Source organism: Stegostoma tigrinum, chromosome 22 (genome assembly GCF_030684315.1).
Source record: "Stegostoma tigrinum isolate sSteTig4 chromosome 22, sSteTig4.hap1, whole genome shotgun sequence".
Classification (NCBI taxonomy): Eukaryota; Metazoa; Chordata; class Chondrichthyes; order Orectolobiformes; family Stegostomatidae; genus Stegostoma; species Stegostoma tigrinum.
This window is the reverse complement of record NC_081375.1, coordinates 4,364,947-4,376,969: the sequence shown is the minus strand read 5'-3', so window position 1 is coordinate 4,376,969 and position 12,023 is coordinate 4,364,947. Positions and strand designations below refer to the sequence as shown.

The 12,023-nt window shown below is 47.5% G+C and overlaps 2 protein-coding genes across 3 annotated transcripts in view; one reads left to right on the top strand and one right to left on the bottom strand.

Moving 5' to 3' along the window:
* Positions 1-9,287, top strand: part of LOC125463569 (hepatic leukemia factor-like) — a 39,904-nt gene extending 30,617 nt beyond the window's left edge. The window contains exon 4 of one of the 2 annotated variants that reach the window (XM_048554961.2): positions 5,891-9,287. In XM_048554961.2, coding sequence (XP_048410918.1) covers positions 5,891-6,091 — 201 coding nt within the window. In that variant the 3' untranslated portion in view covers positions 6,092-9,287. Of the gene's footprint in view, positions 1-5,887 lie in introns of both variants that reach the window. The other variant, XM_048554959.2, reaches the window with a different exon arrangement.
* Positions 9,288-10,021: 734 nt separating this feature from the next.
* The window catches only part of LOC125463795 (uncharacterized), a 35,270-nt gene continuing 33,268 nt past the window's right edge, over positions 10,022-12,023 (bottom strand). Inside the window, exon 6 of the mRNA XM_048555509.2 lies at positions 10,022-11,041. Coding sequence (XP_048411466.1) covers positions 10,702-11,041 — 340 coding nt within the window. The 3' untranslated portion in view covers positions 10,022-10,701. The remainder of the gene's footprint in view (positions 11,042-12,023) is intronic.

Here is a 12,023-nt window from a genome sequence, read left to right as displayed (position 1 = left end):
CAAAAAACCCAACAAACTTTGCAACATTTTTTATTCCCTTACATTTTAAATCTAGCGCCCTTTGAATGAAATCTGCTTCCGCAATCCTTCCAGGCAACTCTTTCTGGTTCACGACAATATACTACAAAATGTTTCCCTGGTTCTTTTCCCACGTATCGGAATCCATGTGTTCCGGTCACTGCTTCTGCCGGTAGGAATGGTCCTTGTCAAAACTCCAAGTCATTTTGAACGCTCCATCAAACCTCCCCTTAATCTTCTGTGCTGTGAAGAAACAATTCTGCCTTCTCCAATCCGCCCGCATCACCGAAATCACAGTGTTGATTTGGGGTAAATCTCATCGGCACCCTCATCATAGTCTTTTCATGTCTGTTGCCAACATTAAAACGCAAGCTTTATTCCATGGGTAATGATCTCAGCAGGGAGGCTGGTAACCTCCTCCAAATGACTGTTTGGCCCAGAATGTGACAGAACTGTACTTGGGTCTCTGCTCCTTGTTGGTATCTGATGGAACTTGTCTGTAAATTTCCTGAATGATGGCCACAGTTGCTGCTCACATTCAGGGCAGAAAAATGGCCTTCTTGATGGTTAGAGAAAATCTGATCTCTGTGGTACAAGTACGAAGGAGGAAAGAAAATTGGGTTTGACACAGGGGATGTGCAACACCAGAGGGGTGTTTCACTGGACGGGTCTGTCTCATTCCTCAGCAACAAATGATTAATGTCATCAAGAAGTCTGAATTTATTTCCAACCAGTACTCCCTCAGGGAATCGCTGAGATACGTAAGAAGATCACTGTGAGCTGCTGATACATGTAATTCTCAAGTACTGTTAGATTTCCTTCAGGATGGGATTAATGTTATTTGTGTTTGGTGAAGTGTGGAGATAATTGGGCTGAAGGAGTAAAATAGATTTGATTCAAAAAAAAACCTAAAATTTGCAGGAGCGTGTTGTTACATTGTGGGACCTGCTGCCATGTGGAGTGGTTTGAGAGAGAAATAAATAGGAGGGTTGTAAGTCGGGTTTGAAGTGATAATTAAGGTGCAAGGAGGATGCTTGAGTGGAGTATAAATATCAGCATAGACCCATGTGGCCACATAGACTGTTTCTGTGTTGTAAACTCGATACAAAATAAAGCACGTTGAATTTAGAGTGACTTTAAGGTTATGTTATCCCAGTGTTTCCAGCTAGGCCAAGATGTTAGTTTGGAAGTGCAGTGTTTCTGTTCCACCAGCATTATGTTTTACTTGGGCAGACAATGAAAGATGTGAGTGTGAGAGTTACTTTCTGACTAAGCACAATTACAGTACACATCAGCTATAAAGCATCAGAGAGACCAAGGTAATAAAATGTGAGGCTGGATGAACACAGCAGGCCAAGCAGCATCTCAGGAGCACAAAAGCTGACGTTTCGGGCCTGGACCCTTCATCAGAGAGGGGGATGGGGGGAGGGAACTGGAATAAATAGGGAGAGAGGGGGAGGCGGACCGAAGATGGAGAGTAAAGAAGATAGGTGGAGAGGGTGTAGGTGGGGAGGTAGGGAGGGGATAGGTCAGTCCAGGGAAGACGGACAGGTCAAGGAGGTGGGATGAGGTTAGTAGGTAGCTGGGGGTGCGGCTTGGGGTGGGAGGAAGGGATGGGTGAGAGGAAGAACCGGTTAGGGAGGCAGAGACAGGTTGGACTGGTTTTGGGATGCAGTGGGTGGGGGGGAAGAGCTGGGCTGGTTGTGTGGTGCAGTGGGGGGAGGGGATGAACTGGGCTGGTTTAGGGATGCAGTGGGGGAAGGGGAGATTTTGAAACTGGTGAAGTCCACATTGATACCATATGGCTGCAGGGTTCCCAGGCGGAATATGAGTTGCTGTTCCTGCAACCTTCGGGTGGCATCATTGTGGCAGTGCAGGAGGCCCATGATGGACATGTCATCAAGAGAATGGGAGGGGGAGTGGAAATGGTTTGCGACTGGGAGGTGCAGTTGTTTGTTGCGAACTGAGCGGAGGTGTTCTGCAAAGCGGTCCCCAAGCCTCCGCTTGGTTTCCCCAATGTAGAGAAAGCCGCACCGGGTACAGTGGATGCAGTATATCACATTGGCAGATGTGCAGGTGAACCTCTGCTTAATGTGGAATGTCATCTTGGGGCCTGGGATGGGGGTGAGGGAGGAGGTGTGGGGACAAGTGTAGCATTTCCTGCGGTTGCAGGGGAAGGTGCCGGGTGTGGTGGGGTTGGAGGGCAGTGTGGAGCGAACAAGGGAGTCACGGAGAGAGTGGTCTCTCCGGAAAGCAGACAGGGGTGGGGATGGAAAAATGTCTTGGGTGGTGGGGTCGGATTGTAAGTGGCGGAAGTGTCGGAGGATAATGCGTTGTATCCGGAGGTTGGTAGGGTGGTGTGTGAGAACGAGGGGGATCCTCTTGGGGCGGTTGTGGCGGGGGCGGGGTGTGAGGGATGTGTCGTGGGAAATGCGGGAGACGCGGTCAAGGGCGTTCTCAATCACCGTGGGGGGGAAGTTGCGGTCCTTAAAGAACTTGGACATCTGGGATGTGCGGGAGTGGAATGTCTTATCGTGGGAGCAGATGCGGCGGAGGCGGAGGAATTGGGAATAGGGGATGGAATTTTTGCAGGAGGGTGGGTGGGAGGAGGTGTATTCTAGGTAGCTGTGGGAGTCGGTGGGCTTGAAATGGACATCAGTTACAAGCTGGTTGCCTGAGATGGAGACTGAGAGGTCCAGGAAGGTGAGGGATGTGCTGGAGATGGCCCAGGTGAACTGAAGGTTGGGGTGGAAGGTGTTGGTGAAGTGGATGAACTGTTCGAGCTCCTCTGGGGAGCAAGAGGCGGCGCCGATACAGTCATCAATGTACCGGAGGAAGAGGTGGGGTTTGGGGCCTGTGTAGGTGCGGAAGATGGACTGTTCCACGTAACCTACAAAGAGGCAGGCATAGCTGGGGCCCATGCGGGTGCCCATGGCCACCCCCTTAGTCTGTAGGAAGTGGGAGGAGTCAAAAGAGAAGTTGTTGAGTGTGAGGACGAGTTCCGCTAGGCGGATGAGAGTGTCGGTGGAGGGGGCCTGGTCGGGCCTGCGGGACAGGAAGAAGCGGAGGGCCTTGAGGCCATCTCCATGCGGAATGCAGGTGTACAGGGACTGGACGTCCATGGTGAATATGAGGTGTTGGGGGCCAGGGAATTGGAAGTCCTGGAGGAGGTGGAGGGCGTGGGTGGTGTCACGGACATAGGTGGGGAGTTCCTGGACCAAAGGGGAGAAAATGGAGTCCAGATAGGTGGAGATGAGTTCGGTGGGGCAGGAGCAGGCTGAGACGATGGGTCGACCAGGGCAGGCAGGTTTGTGGATTTTGGGAAGGAGATAGAAACGGGCCGTGCGGGGTTGGGGAACAATGAGGTTGGAGGCTGTGGGTGGGAGGTCCCCTGAGGTGATGAGGTCATGAATGGTGTTGGAGATGATGGTTTGGTGCTCGGGTGTGGGGTCATGATCGAGGAGGCGGTAGGAGGTGGTGTCGGAGAGTTGGCGTCTGGCCTCGGCGATGTAGAGGTCAGTACGCCATACTACCACTGCGCCACCCTTGTCTGCGGGTTTGATGGTGAGGTTGGGGTTGGAGCGGAGGGAGCGGAGGGCTGCCCGTTCTGCGGGGGAGAGGTTGGAGTGGGTGAGAGGGGTGGAGAGGTTGAGGCGGTTAATGTCTCGACGGCAGTTGGAGATGAAGAGGTCGAGGGAGGGTAGGAGGCCTGGGGGTGGTGTCCAGGAGGAGGACTTGTGTTGGAAGCGGGTGAAGGGGTCAGTGGAAGGAGGGTTGGGTTCCCGGTTGAAGAAGTAGGCATGCAGGCGAAGACGGCGGAAAAACTGCTCTATGTCCGACCGTGACTGGTATTCGTTGATGTGTGGTTGTAGGGGGACAAAGGTGAGCCCCTTGCTCAGGACTGACCGTTCGTCCTCAGTCAGTGGGAGGTCTGGGGGGATGGTGAAGATTCGGCAGGGCTCAGGGTGGCTGTCTTCTCTGGGGTTGCAGGCTGTGGAGGTTGTGGGCGGAGCGATGATGTCGTCGGCCGTGGGCGGGGTTCCATTTCCACTCCCCCTCCCATTCTCTTGATGACATGTCCATCATGGGCCTCCTGCACTGCCACAATGATGCCACCCGAAGGTTGCAGGAACAGCAACTCATATTCCGCCTGGGAACCCTGCAGCCATATGGTATCAATGTGGACTTCACCAGTTTCAAAATCTCCCCTTCCCCCACTGCATCCCTAAACCAGCCCAGTTCATCCCCTCCCCCCACTGCACCACACAACCAGCCCAGCTCTTCCCCCCCCACCCACTGCATCCCAAAACCAGTCCAACCTGTCTCTGCCTCCCTAACCGGTTCTTCCTCTCACCCATCCCTTCCTCCCACCCCAAGCCGCACCCCCAGCTACCTACTAACCTCATCCCACCTCCTTGACCTGTCCGTCTTCCCTGGACTGACCTATCCCCTCCCTACCTCCCCACCTACACCCTCTCCACCTATCTTCTTTACTCTCCATCTTCGGTCCGCCTCCCCCTCTCTCCCTATTTATTCCAGTTCCCTCCCCCCATCCCCCTCTCTGATGAAGGGTCCAGGCCCGAAACGTCAGCTTTTGTGCTCCTGAGATGCTGCTTGGCCTGCTGTGTTCATCCAGCCTCACATTTTATTATCTTGGAATCTCCAGCATCTGCAGTTCCCATTATCTCAGAGAGACCAAGGTGTAGAGCAGTCTAGCATCTGCAGCTCCTGCTATCTCGGCTGTAAGGAATCAGCTTGTTTCATTAGTGGTTTGACTAGGAGTGAAATGTGCTCCCCCTTTGTCACAGACTCAGAGCAGTTATGTCAGTGCGGGAGGAGCCTGCATTTACAACTTGCATAAACAGACACACAAATGGCGTCAATTGTCTGTCTGGGTTAAAGCAACATGTTTCCTATTCGATGAAGCTGATGTCTGCTCTGACCCGGCACCAGTCACAAATCCATGTGGACACATTCCAAAGGTGCTCTGTTGTTACATGGAATTCCCGTGACATCAAATGTAAAGCAACTGTGTACAAATAAAGCACATAAAGCTGCAACAGGAGCAAGCGAGGCCTGAGAGGGTCATTACCACACCCTTCATCCATTAGCCTCTACTCACAGCCGTACCATTTTAAGCTGAACCCATTTACATGTGCGTGGGCTGATTCCAGTGACCACACTGCAGTGCGTAGTGTGCATGCGTGTGGTGTCAATAGACAAAATGCACAAAAACCCCTGTAAACGTGGGCATTCACGACAGCTCAGGGATACTAGATAATAAAATGTGAGGCTGGATGAACACAGCAGGCCCAGCAGCATCTCAGGAGCACAAAAGCTGACGTTTCGGGCCTAGACCCTTCATCCTTGGATGAAGGGTCTAGGCCCGAAACGTCAGCTTTTGTGCTCCTGAGGATGAAGGGTCTAGGCCCGAAACGTCAGCTTTTGTGCTCCTGAGATGCTGCTTGGCCTGCTGTGTTCATCCAGCCTCACATTTTATTATCTTGGATTCTCCAGCTTCTGCAGTTCCCATTATCACAGCTCAGGGATACTCTTGGGTTGCCTGCGTACAGTGACTCACGGCCACGAGGTGATACACAGGACACCACCTCCTTGTTCACTGGCAGCCATACACCGCAGGAAGGTTTTGTAATGGATATGGCTGGTAAATAACAAGTGGATCATCTGGCCACCGATCTGTAAATAGAGGTGGGGGGGTGGGGGAGGAATCAGACAGCCCCAATCCACAATGAGCAGCTACTGTTCACGCGCAAAGTAAACGCCACCCCGTTCCCCCCCCGACCCCTTCAATGTGTCTTTCTGTTTTTACTAAGTCTAACATCCCTCCGTGTTTAATTCAATCTACGAGCAGGATGAAAAATACTGGGCACGGCGCAGGAAAAACAACATGGCAGCCAAGCGATCACGGGACGCTCGGCGGCTTAAGGAGAACCAGATTGCCATTCGCGCAGCATTCCTGGAGAAAGAAAACTTGGCTCTGCGCCAGGAAGTCGCTGACCTTCGGAAGGAGCTGAGCCGCTGCAAGAACCTGCTGTCAAAGTACGATGCCTGAAGTGAGCTGCTGTCGGCGCGGGCACTGAACAGTTGCAAGATAGACGAGTGCCCTCTTCTTTCTAGATGGCACTCCCCGAAACACCCCCCACCACCACCTCCCCAGTCATTTCTGTACCACTCCCTCCCCTCCCCACCCAGCAGCCCATACACACTGAATATTGGAAGAGAGACAAATGAACTTAAAGCATATGATTCCACACGGGCAAAGCCCTGCCTCGTTTTTGCTGAAAGGGGCCGTGTATTTTTACCCAGAAAAAAATAAATTGTAGTAAGTTGTTTTTGACTGCTAATCCACTACCCCCTTGACTTCCTCTGGAATCCCCTTCCACCCCATGTAGAAATGGTTTATCAAATAATATATTGCTTGTTTTAAAAAGAACTGTTGTCAGATATCATTCAGTTTATCAATGACCGGAATGCAGTTAACCAGCCCCTGACTTTGGGATCTGTGGGCATCTCACCTGTTTCCCGGATCTGGAATGAAGTCTCCAGAAATTCAGTCCCCACCCTCCTCCCTGCCTCCAAAACAATGCATCCTCAGAGATGATTATATATAATTTAAATTTTTTCTTAATTGTATTTCCATTCTCTGTGATGTATTTCTAATGTGCTTCTTAGAGTGAAACAGCAATTTTTCATCCTAGATGGCCCCCACCCTTTCAAATGCATGCTTCTTTATAAAAGCTGAATAACTTCCTGCATTTTTATATCCTTCTCTCGACACAGCTTTGTGTTCTAGTCTCCCTCAGTGTAGGGCATGGTGTGTTGGGTTTGGCTTTTTAGTCTTTCTAACCGAAAGCAATAATTGTAATTAATGTCAGTGAAGCCAAGTAGTGTGTGCAAACAGTGGGCCCCAGCTGTATCGCCTGACAAGGGTTACAGCCTGAGGCACAAGCTTACCCTGAAGACTGTCTCCTAAGAATGTAAAAGAGGACTTCTTTCTCCCCAGCTAAGATCATGCAAGATAAAGTTGAGCCCTCCAGTGATTTGGTTATTCATTGTCACCTGCTATATTAGAAAGAGTCTCCAAGGCTGAACACCTTACTGACGATTCACTGTGTGTAAGATCACATCTGGGAGGATGATTAATTGAGTGAGGTCACCCTACCCTGAGAACCTCAGGGTCTACGGTGAAGAATCAGCACCAACTGAAAGGTCAAAAAGATCTCTCTATCCCTTTTTTTATATACATATAAACAAATTGAGGTTTTGAAGGCCATCTGGTATGCGGATATTTTCTGATGAATGTAGTGATAGTCGGTGCAGAATCACCAGAAACAATGGGGCTGCCATGTGAGGTGGTTAATCTCCATTTGTACCTATATTCTGGCCACCAAGAGAAGAGATATTCTATATGATGTTAACGTTTATAGAGAGAATTATAAAGGTCCTTTTTTTGTACAGTATTTTTGAATGGAATACTGACAAGTGTATTTTAAGAAATAAAATTATATTATATAGAGTATATATTATAAAGAGACATATAGATGACAGGACAGTATATTTCACATTTCGATGGATTGAGAGAGACAAGCTTTGAAATGAATGTTTAAATATTGGGGCAGGTGCTTATATTTTTAAAAGTCAGAGCTGCTGCTAATTATTTTCCTGACAGAGAAGTATTTTTAAAGAGCAGCGCCTCTTCAGCATGGGCCCAGAGCACAGTATTGATTTCTAACTGAGTCTACATGATAGCTGGTATGGGTATTGCATTCCTGTCATGCCAACGCAGTAAGGAAGCTTTTCTGAGATCGGGTCAGTGTATCTAACTCTGGCTATTTGGGACAGTGTAGAGGAAGCTTTACGCTGCATATAACCTATGCAGTGTCAGCCCTGAGGAAATGCTTGTAAACAACATAGTAGGAGAAGTAACATGTCCCATTCCTGGACATCACTTGCCTCTATTCATGTGGCAGCAATAATTAATTGCAGTCTTGCACCATTGTTTGACTCCCTAAGAATCAATTTTGACAGTTAGGTCTTGACTTGTGCTTATGTATTTAACTGAGAGTCTCGATAGAATTATGCCATAACATTTTGGCCTCATTATCTCCAAAACAGTAGGGTACAGACTGCCCTGGACACCTGCACCTAAACACAGGTGATGAATTCTGAAATAAAAACTATGATGGGGATTTACAGCAGATCAGTTTTAAAAGTGAAGCTTTTGGGTGTAAGTTGTGATTAGAAATAACAGTCAAACTGGCAAAGACCTTTGGTAGGAATGAACAACAACTTCAGCAAAGGGTGAACTGGTGTTTACCTATGCTCACTGTACTTGGAAAGAAGCAGATTGGTATGATGGGGAGGTCCAAAAACTCTAACGTCTGCTTTCTCTTTCAGATGATAATCAGCCAATGCAGCATTTCCAGCAATTTCTGTTTTCATTGCACAATATTAAATGAGGCTGAGAGTTTTGGATTCAACTTCCCTGATTAAATGGGGAAATTTACTTAACTGGAAATAAAAATGTATTTGTTTTCAATACAGAGTTTTGTTTTCGGCCTCAAGGAAATTTGTGACTTCCACACTCCTTGTACCCTGGAGAGCCTTTTCATGGTTTTGCACAGAATTGTCATTGTCTCGCAGAAAATAATTTGTCTTACATGAGGAATGAGGTTTAACAATACTACCTCAATTATTGGAGAAAGACTGGGGAGGAGACAGAAGTAGATTCCAGTCAGTGCATTCTTAATATAAAATATATTTAAGAGATGAGATATTGTGGATGCTGAGAAAATATATAAATACAGAAAATACTGGAAATGCACACAGGCCCATCAGCGTTCGGATACAATTCCACAAAGGGTCTCCAGCTGCCTTTTCTTTATAACAGATGACTGAGCTGCTGTGTTTAACTTTTTTTTAACTGTGTATTTAGTAATCTGTCACAATAAATGAGCACGTATGTGAGAGGCTTTTAGAGAGTCTCCAATCTAAATGTGAAGGCTGTCTAGTCCTTTGGCTTCAGGCTTACTAATTTTTAATAATTTTACAAATTAAATGTTTTATTTTATCATGGAATGATTTTTAAAAAAATCAACCATTGTATTACTGGCAACACAGTGAGGTGATTCAGTTAAAGGCAAAGAAATATAATTTCTTTTGGTTGTTTCTGACTGGATTTACTGTGCAGTCTGATTCCAGCTATCTGTATTTGTAAAAGTGTTCAATAAATTCTTTTGTTGGCTTCAGTGGTGCCAGTTTGCTGATTTCCTCCTGACTGAAGTGCTGTTCACTTGCTGTGACCACTGAGATTATCCATCTCTTTCGCAGGATGTTTAGGATAGGAGCACTTGCTAATGATTTCACTCGGCCAAAATGACAAATATTAGCATCGTGAAATATTCCAAGGATTCAGTTTGAAGGTCTCCATGATGAAAAGAAATAATAGCCACCATAAAAATTCAACATGTGAGCACATCTCCTGCGGTGATGGTCATGCTTGTTAAATAATATGCAGTCTTCTATTGCTGCAATCCTGCTATTATAAGAGAAGCTACAACTTGGGACATCCCAAAGCACTATATTCATGCAAGTCTTCACTGTTGTACTGAAGGAAACATGGAAACCAGTTTACATACAGCAAGATATCACCAAGATTATTGAGAAAATGAATAGATAAACAGGTTTAATAAGACTGGTTGTGGAATATATAAATATTGGCCAGGTAATTGGTGAAATCTGTACTCAGACATTTTACGTTCACTTAAACTCAGTCAGGGCCTCGGGTTGACCTGCTACCTGAAAGTAGCACCTCTGACACAGCAGCACTCTGAGCTGCTGCAGTCTCCACATGCTGTAGGCTGACCAAAGTTTGGGGGTGGGCGGGGTGGTGGGGACAGGTGCAGGGGGAGGAGGCTGGGGAGTTCTAGGATTTTGACCCAGCGACACTGAAGGCACTGTGCTATATTTCCAAGTCGGGACGGTGAGTGGCTCGGAGGGGAACTTGCAGGGGGTGGTGTTCCCATGTACCTGCTACCCTTGTCCTTCTCGGTGGAAGTGGCCGTGGGTTTGGAAGGTGGTGCCTGAGGATCTTTGGTGAATTTCTGCAGTGCATCTTGTAGATAGTACACACTGCTGCGACTGAGCGTCAGTGGGGGGAGGGAGTGGGATGTTTGTGGATGTGGTACCAATCAAGCAGCTGCTTTGTCCCGGATGGTGTTGAGCTTCTTGAGTGTTGTTGGCAAGTGGGGAGTATTCCATCACACTCCTGACTTGTGCCTTGTAGATGGTGGACAGGCTTTGGGGAGTCAGGAGGCGGGGGGTTACTCGCTGCAGAATTCCTAGCCTCTGACCTGCCCATGTATCCATTGTATATCTAGTTGCATTTCTGGTCCGTGATAACCCCAAGGATGTTGATCACGGGGGATTCAGAGATGTTAACACTATTGAATGTCAAGGGACAGTGATTAGATTGTCTCTTATCGGAGATGACCATTGCCTGGCATTTATGCGGTGCAAATGTTAGTTACCACTTGTCAGCCCAAGCCTGAATGAGATTGTTATCTGCTGAACCACAGTCGATCCTGGGAATCAGATGTGTCTCCTTGTGACTCCTTATTGTGCTGGCTGTGGGCTGTCCCTCGTATCCAGCATGAGAAGCCATCACAGCTTTCTCGTGGTGAAATAATAGTCACAATTTAAAATTGGGCAATCACTAAACTCAATGCTGTAATCATAGTAGAGAAGGAGTGTAGGAGGAGAATGGAGAGGCCCACTATGGAAACCACATTCCTCCAAGGTCAGGTCGAGGGGCAGCAGCGACTTCTGAGAGTAGGACTGGTCTTTGAAGATGCTGAGTTTGTTGCTGGCAATGCCAGTATGCCCCTGGATCCGACCGATCAGTCCATACACTTTCATTTGGGAAAATACGACTTCTTGAAAATGACCTGGATGGGTTTTCATGTTGTTGAAGGTTATGATCCGGAGTTCTACAGAAATATACCTGCAGGGGTCAGAGAGCCAAGAAAAATACAAGTGCGTGATTAAACAAGGGACAAAAAACTGTAGCAATTAAAGCAACTTCACAGAATTGCTATGGTACCCATGATATTTAGTTGATTTGACATTCCCATCCCCATTTAGCATTCAGTTAATCTCCGGTCCTTTAGTAAATAAGAAAGACCAGAATAATTTGAAAAGAAGGAAATGATTTTTCATTATCCAACACCCCCTGAACACAGGATGGTTATAGCACAGTTGGCCATTCGGCCCATTGTATCTGTGCTTTCGCAATTCAATTCAGCTCATCTCCCTCCACTTTTCTTTACAGAATCCCTAAACTGTGGAAGAAGGCGCTTCAGCCCAACAAGTCCATGCTGATCCTCAGAGCATTCCACCTGGACCTATCCTCCTCTAACCCACCTAATTTACACATCCCTAAACACTATGGGGTAATTTAGCATGACCAATCCAACTAGCCTGCACAGATACAGGGAGAAAGTGCAAACTCCACACAGACAATCTCTGCAAGGATGGAATTGAACCTGGGTCCCTGGCACTGTGTGGTCACCACTGAGCCACCGTACCACCCCAATAGTCTGACAAGTATGTTTTTCACATCAGGTACTTAACCAGTTCTCTTCTGAAAGCCGTGACTGAATCTGCATCCACCACACTCCAGATCTGAATCGCCCACGGATTAAAACATTTCACCATCACCATTGCTGTTTTGCTGGTCACCTAAAATTGGGGTCGCCTGGTTCTCCCCCACCTCCCACCATGAGAAACATTTATGTCCGACACTCTCCCCTACTACCTTTACAATTAATTCATTGCTTCTTAGTTGGCTTCTTGTGCCAGAGTAAGTTTGTTCATCCAGCCGACGGCGATTGCTTTCACTTAGATAACCACAAACCCTTTAGGAAAAGTGATTCATACATTTGAACAGCTTTGATAAAATCTCCCCTTAGCCTTCACTTTTCCAA